General features: G+C 38.5%; 2 protein-coding genes across 3 annotated transcripts; one reads left to right on the top strand and one right to left on the bottom strand.

Moving 5' to 3' along the window:
* Positions 1 to 1,294: 1,294 nt before the first annotated feature.
* On the top strand, positions 1,295 to 4,376 carry LOC104944980 (retinal cone rhodopsin-sensitive cGMP 3',5'-cyclic phosphodiesterase subunit gamma-like). The gene is made up of 3 exons (XM_010770592.1): positions 1,295 to 1,368; positions 3,795 to 3,914; positions 4,259 to 4,376. Exons 2-3 carry the CDS (start codon positions 3,805 to 3,807, stop codon positions 4,374 to 4,376), a joined length of 228 nt encoding a protein of 75 aa, XP_010768894.1. The 5' UTR covers positions 1,295 to 1,368; positions 3,795 to 3,804.
* Positions 4,377 to 7,100: 2,724 nt separating this feature from the next.
* On the bottom strand, positions 7,101 to 12,776 carry LOC104944981 (RNA binding protein fox-1 homolog 2-like). 2 transcript variants are annotated; one of them, XM_010770594.1, is made up of 6 exons: positions 12,717 to 12,776; positions 12,450 to 12,600; positions 11,406 to 11,442; positions 9,468 to 9,559; positions 9,153 to 9,249; positions 7,101 to 8,777 (listed from the first exon to the last, which is right to left on the bottom strand). In XM_010770594.1, the coding sequence occupies exons 1-6, from the start codon at positions 12,751 to 12,753 to the stop codon at positions 8,733 to 8,735; spliced, it is 459 nt and encodes a 152-aa protein (XP_010768896.1). In that variant the 5' UTR covers positions 12,754 to 12,776; the 3' UTR covers positions 7,101 to 8,732. The 2 variants fall into 2 exon arrangements, with proteins under 2 accessions (XP_010768896.1, XP_010768895.1); XM_010770593.1 differs by lacking the exon at positions 11,406 to 11,442 and adding an exon at positions 11,832 to 11,877.
* Between the last annotated feature and the right edge of the window lie 1,357 nt (positions 12,777 to 14,133).

Raw genomic sequence — 14,133 nt, forward strand, 5'->3', positions numbered from 1 at the left:
GCGAGAGAGAAAGCGCGCGCACCGGTTACGTGTAGTGTTGTTGTTAGCATCTGGTGCTAGCTAGCGGCGCTAACGGATATAATGAGCTGTCAACAAGGTGGAGGATAGTCCTCTCCTGTCAGACTGAGAGACTGATAACTACAGCTGAGGTGAGGTAAAGGACTCTTGAGTTTTTAGATAGTTAAATAAGTTCTCTGTGGGTCTCAAACGGTTTGGTCACCCTTTATGTAAACACATATTTCCATTTGAGGGGTTAGTGATTAGTAAAATGCATGAATAATAAAAAGAAAATGTTTAACTAGGTGAAAAAAGGCAAGATAAACTTAGTTTATCTTGCCTTTTTTCACCTAGTTAAACATTTTCTTTTTATTATTCATGCATTTTACTAATCACTAACCCCTCAAATGGAAATATGTGTTTACATNTTTACTTCGGCTGTGAGTGTTTGTGTGTGCTCAGGATGAGTTTTGCTTGTTCTAGCTGTATCGCCGACCCGGAGACCACACCAGTAAACCAGCTCGCTGAGCAGCGAGCCTCACAACGTCCTGACCAATCAGAGCACACTGGGCTCACAGGGAGGGGAGGGGGGGGTTGCAGGAGCTCCAACAAGCCGTTTAGGACAGAGAGTGAATACACATTCTATACAGAGATGCTATGAGAAACCAATGTGAGTTTGGAAAATTGCACAATATGTATTTTAGTATACCTCAACAATGGAATTATGATCAGTAGAAATGGCCATGGGACCTTTAAGTCGACTCGCTGCAACATAACTTTGAATGCAATTTGATGTGCATTGCCTCTAAAAGTTACTCTGCAACCATTAACCAGTGATCTACTCTATATAGAGCTGTCAATACAAACAAATTGAAAGCAAAATCTTGTCAACATCCATATAAAAGCATAAATGCATTTCGTTTTAAAAACTCCTCTGTGTTTATCAGATGTATTAAGTAAAAGAGGCATAAAGACAGAAACTAAGGCTCCAACAGTATCAACAAGAAGTCCAGCACAAATAAATACTCCTGAAGTCTTCTCAGGAAGTATCTCAGATCTCATTTCAAATCTTTTAGCGATGACACTCCAGAAAAAAAGCTTTAAATCCATCACTCTGTCCATCTTTCTCTTCCAGCAGAAACAGCCTCTCTGTACCACAGCGGAGAAAAAACTGCAGTTTCATCTTACCTTCTGTCGAAGTCTCAAAGTGTATTCAGATGAGCGTGTTTCTCTCTCTGTTTTTCCGTCTGACTATAGCCTTTTAAAGTCCTCTGATCTCCTAATCCACTCAGATGTCCTGGCATTGTTTGATTTGCAAACTCTGCTCTGTCCACTCCTGTTCCAGCTCAGACAAGAATAGAGGAGCTAAAGGTTTGTATACACTTATTTCAAGCGAGACTATATATATCTGTGAAGAAGTCACTGGAAATGATGGCCGTGTCATTTATTGACAGTAATTAGAATGATAATAAAGTAAAAGCCAAAAAATTATCAGAATCATCATAGTCATTATTAAGAAATGTATTTTCTATCCGTCCCACATCAGTATTTCACACACACAACCTTATTTGCATCAATGATAATATTTAGATGTCAGTTGTATGCAGTTTATTTACTGCCTATAGAGACTTGAGACTCCTAGTCATATTGACACCACATTTAAGACACATCAGTAACTATAAAAAAATACTTAATATTGGCAACACTTTCACTTCACTTGTAAACAAACACGTCCTGTCATAACTTGCAAGAGGATCTGGAAAGTGCGGGGAGAGCCCTGAGCCTCGTTCAGATCATGGATTCAAATAAAGACCACTTAACCAATCAGCTCAAATTCCTAGCCTACAGGTTAAAGAGGGACAGCATCTGCCAACTTCACTGATTCATTTATCATGACGGCATAAAAAGAAATGTCTGAGGGGAAAGAAACACTAATGCTACACTCAGTGTTTAACTACAATCACATTTGAACCTAAATCTCAGAAAATGATGTGATTTGACAAAAAAAAATCTTAATTTAAAATGCAATTTCATTTCATTAGCTGGATAAGACTGTTACATCTGGGTAACAGCTCTAAATGGACATTAAACTTATATTTAACCGTCAAATTGTTAACAAGGTGAAGAATGAGCTTAACAGACTTAATCAACAACTAACTAAAGGTATTTGTTGTGATTGTATGATTTACAATTGTAATATATATATATATATTTTTTTTAAATGCTCACGAATAGAACATACTATTGACATTGAGCTGCCAAAACAACTATAGCCTTCAGTAATATCCAGTGGAGACCTTCTGCATTATGTAATGTTACATACGTCTTCACATGGCACAACATACGCTTTTTGAGCTCCTCCTTAACCTCATAGCAGAGAGGTCAGAAATTATGGAAGAGCATTTCAGGGGGATTAGTAAGAGTGAGTATATAAACAGACTGAACAGCGAAGGCTGGAAACACAAAGACTAACCAGAGAGATCAGCAAGAAGCCCACAGCAAATAACAGGTGAGAAGAAATTCAGCTTTTGATATCTTAACAATTTGGAAAGGATTAAATATAGAGAATAAATAAGAGTGGTTATATAAAGCATGGCTTCTGATAGATACTGTGGGGAAGAACACATGTAATTGATGTGACCTTTTAATTGTAGAAACATGAATTATGTTTGGAGATGAAAAGAGCTTGGCTTGAGATGTGCTGTTCTTGAACAATTTTGAAAAAACGTATTTGAAGTCTAAGCTAAATCAGGAAGAAGCTGATTGTTTTCTTTGGCTTTTCCTTCACTTTGTAAGTTAATATTGTGTGTTCTGTGTAATATGCATCCTTTTGTTTTATATACTTTTCCCATCCATCTTTTCTACCTTATGTAAGCCAATCTTAACAGTGTTTTGAAGTATTATTTCAATAAAGGGCAGCTGTTGCTCAGAAGGTAGAGTGGTTATCTACAGATTTTAGGGTCTCAGGTTCAAGCCCCAGCTCCTCCAGTCAACATGTTGAAATGGTTTTCCTAAACAACCTGAACCCCAATTTTCTTCGGATGGCTTATCCAATTGTGTGTGAAGGAATATGAATGTTGTGGCACCTTGTATGGCAGCCTCAGCCTCTTTATGCATGCGTGAATGCTGACTTGTGTTGTAAAAGTGCTTTGACGGGCCGCAAATACTAGAAAATTAAACAATGTATTAATTAATTTACTGCTTATTTTTTACCTCACGGAAGTGTCAATTGTTTTTTTCATACAGCACCCAAAACCTGTTTACATTGTACATTGTGGCTGAATAAAATCAGGATAGAACTTACAATTAGGAAGAAATACAAACTAGTAAAGTTTAGGAACTTATTGGTTATTGAAGCAACCAGTTTTGTTTGCGTGTTCAAAGTATCATCATAGAGGTCAAAGTACATTCCCAACAAGTCTACAGCACTTATGAGCTTTACTGTAAGATAAGACTTTTACCTGGAGGGCAAAGATTAGAGGAGATTGAAAAAAAAAAAAAAATTCCTTAGACTCAGTGTTTATTTTGTGAAACATATGGCTCTGTATGTGTGCTGACCCTAGAGTAGCTAAAGTATTACATGAACTTTGTGATATTCTGGTCTCTTGGCCATGAGTAATCTTTAAAGCCAAGGTGTAAAAATAGACAAAGCTGCTGTATAACAGTGTCTGATGAGCTTTATGGTGGCCTCACATGGAGTTGTAATATTGTCCAAACATAGAACAGTAGAGCTTAGACGTAAGATGTTGAGGAAAGGTCTTACACATGAAGACTAAAACGAACTGTTTTTCTCTCAGTGCTTAAAAGATGGCCGACGCAGGCGTTGCAGTTCCCGCCGAGAAGAAGGCCCCTCCCAAGTTCAAGCAGAGGACCACTCGTACCTTCAAGAGCAAAGCCCCTAAACCCGGCCAGAAGGGGTAAGAGAGAATTTAAAGAGGGGCAGAAAGACATTTACTAAAGTACTGTACTTAAATGTTTACTTGAAGCACTTCCATTTTCTGCTACTTCAAACTACTCCACTAAAATGTTGCACTGAAATGGTGTACTGTTAACTTCACAACATGTATCTGACAACAAAAGCTACAAAGTACTTTTCTTAAGATTCTTTTTTTAAGATTTATCTTAAAAGAATAACAGAAATCTTATTAAATGAAGCCAGTGAGTGTGAAGGATCTGAATGTCTGCTACAGATTAATGTCAAAGAAAATCTCAAGTAAAACATTCCACGGAAAATTAGGACTCACTTTTGTTCCTTTTTTAGATTCGGAGACGAAATCCCCGGCATGGAGGGTCTGGGCACAGACATCACCGTTGTCTGCCCATGGGAAGCCTTCGGGGACATGGAGCTCAGCGACCTGGCCAAATATGGAATCGTCTAGAAACATGCAGCGTTTACAACACAATCGCTCTACCTGCACTGATTTCCCTTTCGCCCGGCCCACCTACCTCGTCCTGTTCTCCATCACCTTCCAAGATACCTGAGCCGAGTCTGTTTTGTGTTAGGCCCACCTGGTTTTTCGAAACTTTGAACAAATATATCTAAATAAAGCTGATCTGAAATTGGCAAATAATAATAATTATATAATATACTTTATTATTTATACATGCTTCACTGAGGGGTCAAATCTATGAGCCATAAATCAAACTTCCTCCCCCGGTACTTTGCACTTGGCTTGTGAATTTCTGAGAGACAATGGACTGAATCTGTTGTAAGCATGGTTCGATCACTGTTTTGCAGTTTATCACCACTGAACCTTCGCTACTCTCTCCTGCCTTTTCTACTCCACTTCCCTTCTCCTCTTTGGAGCTATTACTTTTTAATGTACAGCTATTTATTATTATATATATATATTTCTATTTTTATGAACCATGAATGTATGTGTGCACAAAGTATTAGAATGTGAATAAATGTTTTCCCCAAATAAATGTTGTCTTCTTTAAGTAGACAGTAGAACTTAATGGGTTAAAGGGAATTACTCTCCCAAACACCCCGAAACGCCTCGATTGGACTCCTTTGTTTACTTCCGTAACATAGTGACATCAAAATGTAACTGGCACTTCTATTTGCTAGAGCCCCAACACATTGTATTGTTATAGGATTAAGGGAGGGATATCTTTAAGCAATTGACCAATCACAACAGAGCAGGCATCGGAGCAGATCGGGCTCTGGTTTCAGACAGAGGGTGAAAAGAGATGCTGCAGCACAGGCAGTATGAGGAAAATAAGGCATTTCTTGAACATTAAATAACGTGGAAATGTCCCAGTTATTTAGTGGGAGGCAACAATTGAAAATATGAAACCTGAAAATCAGCATTATAGGGCCCCTTTAAGGGCTGTCAAAAAATTCTGCTGGAGGTTTTAATGTTACTGATTTGGGGATCAATAACATTTTTAATAGATCATAAGCCCTAATTGTGTGTACAATAACATAACCTACAGAATGACACTCATCCATCTTACTAAAACAATAGAATACCAAAAGAAAGCAAACTTAAAGCCTGATCACAACAAAACATTTTTATATAAAACATTTTATATGGACATTCAATAACAAAAAACATAATGGCAGTCAAGGGGGATATAGACATAACAGGAGGGGGAGAGGACTGTTCATTGAGAAACCATAGCAACTATGAAGTATGGCCACATAGTTAACTATAATACAGAGGCAAGAAAACCGCGACAGGAAAATGAAGATGCCACTTTATGTGGCAGCCATTTTGTTGTCAGTAGGCCTTTTTGCCAAACCGCACTGTGCTCTTTGTGTTAGCTAGCTTAAAAACGGCTAGCTGCCTGTCATTCTCCGGAGAGTTTAGTGGTAAAGAAGAACGCAACTGGGCTCGGCTGCTCAGGAGTCAAATATTAAAGACACAAGATTCATGCAAAACTTTTTTTTTTTTTTAAACTTGACAAGTATCGCTCATGCTGGTTTGTCCATGCCGTCAGGGCTTCAGTAAGTCCGTCTTTGTGTATTTTGTGTAGCACGCCTTTAGTTGAAAACGTGTTGGGGACTGAAGGTTAGCATCTTTGGCTAGGTTTCCTTTTCTTTTTTGTTGTTGCCCAGAGCACATTCGTAATCATTTGGAAATATTACAACAAAAATGGTGAATGTCATGATGAAATCCAACAGCAGCACACTTAATAGAACATCTCATTGACCTGTTTTTCCAAACGTGAGAAATGAAAAACAACGGTAGCTTTGAAATTAGTTAACAGCCCCATTTTACACACAACTTAGATCATATCCCACAATGACATTTAGTTTTCACCATGTTGGAATATTACCTGCTAACGAAAGAGGTTAACACATTTGACTGGATATCTTTAAAAAATCTGGAGAGACCATACAGGTCAGGCTGACAGATTAAACCACTGAAATGTAAGGATTCTGCTCAAAACAACAACACTATTAAATAAATGTAAAACTCAAACAGAAAGGAGCACAGCTGGTTTGCTGGCTATTCATTCCAAATGTCTCGGTCTCCTGCTAAATATGTTTTGAAATATAATTAAATGTCACGCTAACGGATCCTATAATCAACCCAAACAAAACGAAACGTAGTGTGGATTGACTTGATATTTAACCAGAGGACAATAGTTTGATAGTGTTACATGCACTTTAGTTTGTGCCTTCCTAGGCGCTCCCAGCTCAAGATGTTCACTCCAAAGAAGAAGGAAAAAAATAAACTTGAAATTGAACTTGCGCCTTATTGGAGAAGTAACAACATTTACGGATATATATCTAGTATATGTATCTTATATATACTATATATATATTATATATGAATATACTATTTATATATTATATACGTATATATATATATAGTATATATATATAATATATACCCTACCCATGTGGGCCCGTGATCGGCACGGGGTGGGCTCGCTAAAAGGAAAACCCCCCGCATGACTTGATAGAGTGGCAAAGTCCCTCCCCTTCCGGTGGACATCCATGGGACCTTATTTCGGAAAAAATGATGTATTGAAGTCAATGGAGAGAGAAAGATTATCTTTCGATTCCGTTTGAATTGTGCCATTAATTACACATATGATGTTTGTCAATTTAAAAGATAATTTCCCAAGTCAAAATAAGTTCCCATGGACCGGAAGTAGATGGGCATGACTTCGCCACTCTATAATAAAAAAAAAGACAAACAAAATATGAAAAAGAAGTAAATAAAGACAGCCATAGGATTATGATAATAACAAAGATAATATATTTATACATACGGCAGAAAAATGTGCTTTCTACAAATCTTTGGAACAAAAACAAAAGCCAAAAAAAGAGCCACGCTCTGGAAATATAGAATACAACGGTATAGAAATATGCACAATAGTAAGGTGTTTTGCATTTAAATATTTTCTATGAACTCACCGACACAATCTCTCTCTTGCTCAGTAATCGCTGCTGGCAGCATCTCGAACACATTTACCTACTAAAGTATGTTTCAGGAAGACTCATTCAATGTTGGACTTTGCTCTATAAAAGATGGAGCATGAGGGGAAAATCCAAATAATAAATCTCTACATTAAAGGATCAACAAATGCTTGAACCTCAGGGTTGTGGGTGGATGGTTTTGTTGGATCTAAAGCTAAAAATCAATGAAATACGACGATGCTTTAGGGTTGCACTTTTTGTAGTGTTTTAGTGGTGGCTGCACAGAGTGTAGTGAAATCCTGTGAATGGAAAATATGATGTGAGACTATATTTGTGTGAAATAGTCAGAAAGGTGAAATATTTGTTATATTGTTGTTTATTTTCAGTCTTAACCCCAAGGTTCACTGTTGGATCTACATGTTCTACATCAGCAGGGTGTGCTGAGTCAAACAAAAATAATGGTTTTATAAGAATAATAATGAGAATAATTACAATAATAATAATTTGGTAACTTTTTTCTCTAAACTAATTTCTTTGCATATCATAACAATTTTAAGTTTAAAGGTTCACCATTTCCACATACTAAGAAAACTTGAGGTAAGGAACAGCTCTAATAACCCTCCCTCCTTTCAGCCTTCGGACGTGATTTCTGTAGCGTTATTAACCGTCACACATCATTCCTCCAAGCCGCCATGTTCAGTCTCCTCTACCAGAACACAGCGAGAATGGAAATCCTCTCTCACTACTATCCGCCCACCTTAAAGAGGAATTATACAAATCCATCAGTGGGTGTTTTTATCATTTTAGTGACTCTTCTTTCTGTTTCAAAATGTTTTTTTCCGGTTCTCTTTTGAGGCAACTTCCTGCTTTCTAACGCTCTGACATTTCGTGGACACTTTGATTCCCTCTCTTTCTCCTTTAATGTTGAGTGTGTGCAGGCCACACAGCACTCAGCTCTTTTTCATACTTGGTTGTCAGCTGTTTAGTTATCCACCTTCAGCCTTTGGAAGAACATCTGGGCTCCATCACGAGTCTTGTGCTGCTGAGTGCCGAGGGATTAAGAAGGGGAGACTATAATACAGCCGTGCAATAGGGAAGGTGGCCATTTATTGTCTTTTTTTCTTCTTTGTTTTTTTTAAATATAAAGGCCATCCATCAGTCTTTAATACAGCATTCCTCTATTTCTGTAGTAGCGTATATAAGAAAACTTGGGACTGCTCTGGGGTGGGATCTGAAATATCTTGTTGTGGTCGACACCACACTTTAAAACTGGGTGCAGTCCATCTCCACGACAACAGAGGGAGCTCTTTCAGAGAAAATCAATGGAAGAGAGGAGCTCCTGGGAAATGTAGTGTCTTTAGTAAGGGGCAAATCTACTGTATCCTCCCCTGTACAGCGCGGCCTATGAAACGACAAAAGACAAACACTTAGTCAAATGGTCACAATCACTTTACACATTAAATTATCATTCTGGTGATCTATATTTTTCTTATTGTAAATAAACAAAAGAAAAGAACCTAGAAACAACTGTGAATTTATTGGTCTAACAAGTATTTTCTGTTTAGTCAAAACCATGTTATATCTCTTCCCTCTGTTTCAGACCTCCATTAAATGTAAAAAAATAAATCAGTGAGCCACATTACTGCAGGTTCCTTTCAATCCTATATAAATGCTAATGTAAGTAGATAAACACATTGTTGGTTTTGCTCTTTCATGACAGTTGTTGACAATGACAAACATATAATATATTCTTTGCCTTAATCTTTAATTTGTTTACCTGATATGGGCTGAGGGAACTTACCATTGCTCCCACGCCATAGGCCGCTGGGTTGAGCGCAGCATGGTAAGGGTCTGCTGTGTAAACTCGTCCGTAGCTATTGAAAATAGACAAAAGCGTAAACACATGAGTTATCTCATAATATTTTTTCGGAAAAATAAAGGACATTTCGCTAAATTATATATATGTAACCTCATTTTGGAAATGTTACTACACTTCGATTTTTTTGTGTGTCTTTCTTAGATAGAGTGTCTCCTTAGTGGTAGAGGAAGTTGCTGAAAAGGAGCATCATCTGACGTCTCTTTGTCCACTCACCTGTCACTGTAAGCTGCTGCTGCAGCCGCCGCCGCTGCTGCCGGATTTGCTACCGCAGTCGGCTGGGCATATCGATACGCAGCATAGCCCCCCTGTGATGAGGCGATGGAGAGGATAGAGAGGGAAGGGGGTAGTGTGTTTGTGACAAGAGGAAACGATGAAGGGAGAGGTGGGACGGAACAGAAACAAGAGTAAATTATTGTTAAAAGTTTGCTTTTTTCTCTACACACTAATACTATTAGTTCATCTAAAGGGTTACATTGTGAGAAAAACTGCTGAGAAGAGAGCGAAAGATTAACAAGCAGACAGTCAGCCAAACTGGCTAATCTGGTGCAGTACAGCATTCACAAGGATATAGCTCAGGCTCTGTGTCGGTCTCTCCCTCCATGACTAACTCAAAAACAATCTGTAATTGTACATTATGTGCCTTACTGTTTGTAGCGTTCCCCAGTGTATTATTAAAGTGCTTTTATCTTTCCCTCTATGCGTTGGACATGGAGGGAGAGAGAACATACCCATTACTGTGCCCCACCCCGGTTCCCCTACCAAAAACACACAGTTAAAGAAAGGGGAAGGGGTGGCAAGATGATTGTGTCATTATTTATGTTGAGGATGAACAGCTGATGAACAGACACAAAATAAACTACAGGTGTAAGAAGACAGTCAGCCAATCAGATTAAAAACACACACACATACGCTCACGCTCACAGGGCCAGCGACCAATCACTGACAGACACAGCATGCTTTCCCAAACTCAGAACGTATTAGGCCAAACATCCCTAAAAAACAAACAAACACCGCTGCATTCTACCCTAGAGGATCAGTCAAGACCAAGTCCCCGCATTCAGGACCACACAGCTGCTGCTATGGGAGGGAGGCTGGACTGGGGGGGAGGGGAAGGGGAGAAGGAATTGACATGAATAGTATAGAGGGATGAAAAGAGAGAGGGGGGTGAGGAAGAGGAGTCAAGAAAAGAGAATAATAACAGAAAAGGTTTAAATGATTATCTGAGAGAATGAAGAAAGTGAAGAGAAGTGAAATAAAGCATAACAGATAGAGATACTTTAAAGATGGAGAAGAGAAAGCGGGAAGAAAAATTGGGGGCGGGTTGGCAGGGGGAGGGGTCAGCCTTTTAAATATGTCTGCATGCCGACATTGATTCAGTTAGCATGCCACAGGTGAAACAGATAGGGAGATTCCTGGAAGGGGTCTGAATTATCTGCTGATAGAAACTGTCCTCCCGTTTCATTTTATTATTCATGTATTGTTTAGTACAAGTCCTGTTTGTATTAATGCACGGAAATGCAGATTACTAACTGAGGTTTGTGTACAATATATATTTCTAAATTACATTTAATTTAAAACACCAAAACGTCCTGCCTTGAAAATGTGTTGTCAGTATTTTTTAACCCTCAATTATTTTCACATTTTGGAATACAAGTGTGTGATGAAAATGTCAAATAATTTCATAAAATCAGTTTAAATATGTATTGCCATAAGAACATTATCAAAAGTATAAATTTAAAGATGAATTTTGGTGTGAAGTCACCAAAACAAGACAAAATGCATTTGTTTTCAAACTGAGCTAAATGTTAAGTTCGGGAACAATATGTACATTGTTAGCTGGATTTATTCCCTTAGTAATAGGTAAAAGTATCAACCATACATACTGCACCTAAATTACCCATAATGTACCTCTCTCCTGTAGATTATTTGTGAATGGAGGTTTTATGTGGTATAATTATTCCGTAATTCAGATTTCAAAATAATTATTTTCTCCCCCTTCCGCAACTCCACCCATGTCAGAATCCAGTGAGTTAGTAGAAGAAGACAGAGAAGGCATTTCAATCTCAGATGGTCAATTATGTCTAGCAGCACGCAGTCATTGGAGACGAGGAGGATGCACACTGGCTCTCACACAGAGTGTGTCAACCCTACCTGGGGCAATCTGCCACTAATGTCCTGAAACACTAGTCTACAGAGAGAACAGAAACAGCTATTGTCAACCTGGTCACACACGCACACACACACTCATAATCACATTGGTACAAACTAAACTCACAAATGCACAGAAACAAACCCTAGAAGCGTCTACTCCTGAATGTACTGCGACTAATATATATGTATGCATTGTTTAAGATATATGAGATGGCTCATGGAAACTAAAGTGATGAGTGTAATTTATTTGTTATCTAAGATTAAATCAGGGGAAAAAAAATGTCTTTAGCTGTGATGAAACAAAAAACACCCAGAAGTACACATCTCTATGGGTTTGGTCCGTGTCGTTTCACACTTGAAAACCCACAGGCAAGAGGGGGAAATTGTAGATGAGGAGTGAGCAGTAGAGGAGAGAGGCATACTTACATAGAGATCAGCTGCACCGTAAAAGCCATCCTGATAGGCCATCACACTGAGAGAGAGACGACATAGGAAGGAGGGAAGGAAGAGAGGAGCGGTGGTGGAAAGTCCAAACAAAAAGATGGTGCGATGCGCCACCATGTGGGCATTGTAGAAAATGACAGAGTGACGATTTAGGAGAGAAAGGTGAGAAAGCGGGGCACAACAGATTGTGAGAGAGAGAAAAGAAAGAAGGGTGATATTATTACACACCGTGCAACATGCAAGACAAAATACCACCTCTTTGTATACATATGCACAAACATTAGAGTGATACTACTGTGAGACAAATGTCTATTAAAAGATAAATACTGCTCTATTCAATCACTAAAGTATCATATCATTATCACCTCTGCGGTACAAGGAAATGGTATTTCAGCTCAGCAAATTACAATGTCAATATTCCATTAAAAATGTATTCAATCACACAGCATGCACAATGATGACGTATTATTTTCTACCAATTAAAGACATGCATTTAAGAAGAGGGTGATATGCATAACAACATGTCTAGCTTTTATTATCAATAATAGTTTGCTGGTTTAGTTATCAATGTTATTTGTTTGTGTGTGTGTGTGTGTTTACCCAGGGTAGGTGGGGATGGCGGGCTGAGGCACAGCCGCCCGGACCGCACTGTAGACGGGCCGGGCGCGGCCGCGCAGGTGAGCGCCTCGGAAGGTCGCTGCGGTGGAGGCAGCTGCTGCGGCTGCTGCTGCTGGGTATGGGAACCCTGGTACTGAGATGGAGAGAGGGTGAAAGAAAAGCGTCTTAGATCCCTTTAAGATTTTAATTTAATTTAAAGTGTGCATCTTTTTCTCCATCAGACTCGTTTAATTACCCTTTTTGTCTTACCTGTATAGAGTTCAGGGCTGTACATGGCTCCAACCATAGGACTCAACTTCCACCCTGCTATAGTGAAACAAAGACAGTTTAGAGGGAGTATTTTAAACTTCCTGACGGTCTGTCTGCACAGAGCTCATCTTTCACCTTAAGGACAAGTTAATATTATAATACTTCAAAACAGTCATTTAGACAAAATTAATATCAAAGAATAAGAAAACCGAGGCCTTTTGATGCTGCTGCATGTACATATGAATAATACAAACATAGGAATGTATTATATATTTAATTACTTAATTTGTATTGCCATTATTAAGTGGATTTTATAATTTCATCTTACATTAATAATGGCATTGTAACCCCTTCTTTTAGTTTAATCTATATTTATTTTTTGCTTACTGTAAAGCACTGAACTTCTTGTATTATTATATCAAAATTAAGTTTCATTATAATTGTTCTTTTCATAGAAATGTTGTTGTATTTCTACACTCTATAGAGTGGCGAAGTCAGGCCCATCTAATTCCGGTCAATGGGACCTTATTTCAGAAAAATAATGTATTGAAGTCAATGGAGAGAGAAAACATATCTTTCGATCCCGTTTGAATTGTGCCATGAATTACACATATGATGTTTGTCAATCTTAAAAAATAATTTCCATGTAAAAAAAGTCACAGTTTGTCGTAAAACTGTTGAAATATAAGACTATGAAAAATACGCAATTAGAAAGACTACAAATCCCAGAGTCGCGTAAGTGATGTCACAATTGTTTTCCTCCACTAAGAGATAGCTAAGATCAGCGCCATATAGATATAATCTATCTATATGGCGCTGGCTAAGATAAGATAACTTGAACAGATGCCTGTGTGCTTAGTACCAGGTTGTTATCATACCAGCAATGGCTGGGTCTTGCTCGTTCTTCCGCTTCCCGTCTGATGAAAGGACCAAGAGTGGCTGGATCAAGTTAGCTACCTAGCTAGTAGCTAGCACGTTAGTTAGCATTACAGCCTTGTCATTTTTATTAGCCTTAATATGAAGTAACATTAAGTAACCCAAAATGTTAAACAGTAAGAGTAGTAGTCATATTTCGTGAACCCTTTGAAGAGTACTGTCACCGGTGTGATCATTCTATAATACACAATTTAAGCCCGGGGGAGAAATGCTAACGCTAACGCTAGCATCGGCGATCGCCGATCTTTTCTACTTCATGCTATCTGCACAAATGGTTGACATTAAACATTAAAAAGACCAGGCAGTTCAGAGAGAATCAAAGGAAGGTAGGCAGCTTTGCATGACATTCTTCTGGACGTGTTTCATTGTGGTGATAGTGAGGGTAGTCAATCGTTTTGTTGAAAAGACAGTAGTGACGGCCATCTTGGTGACGTTTGTTGTTGTGGGAGACCAGAGATGTAGTTCTTCTTCTTACCTTGGT

This window comes from Notothenia coriiceps, unplaced genomic scaffold (genome assembly GCF_000735185.1).
Source record: "Notothenia coriiceps isolate Sejong01 unplaced genomic scaffold, NC01 NC01_scaffold00008977, whole genome shotgun sequence".
Taxonomy (NCBI): Eukaryota; Metazoa; Chordata; class Actinopteri; order Perciformes; family Nototheniidae; genus Notothenia; species Notothenia coriiceps.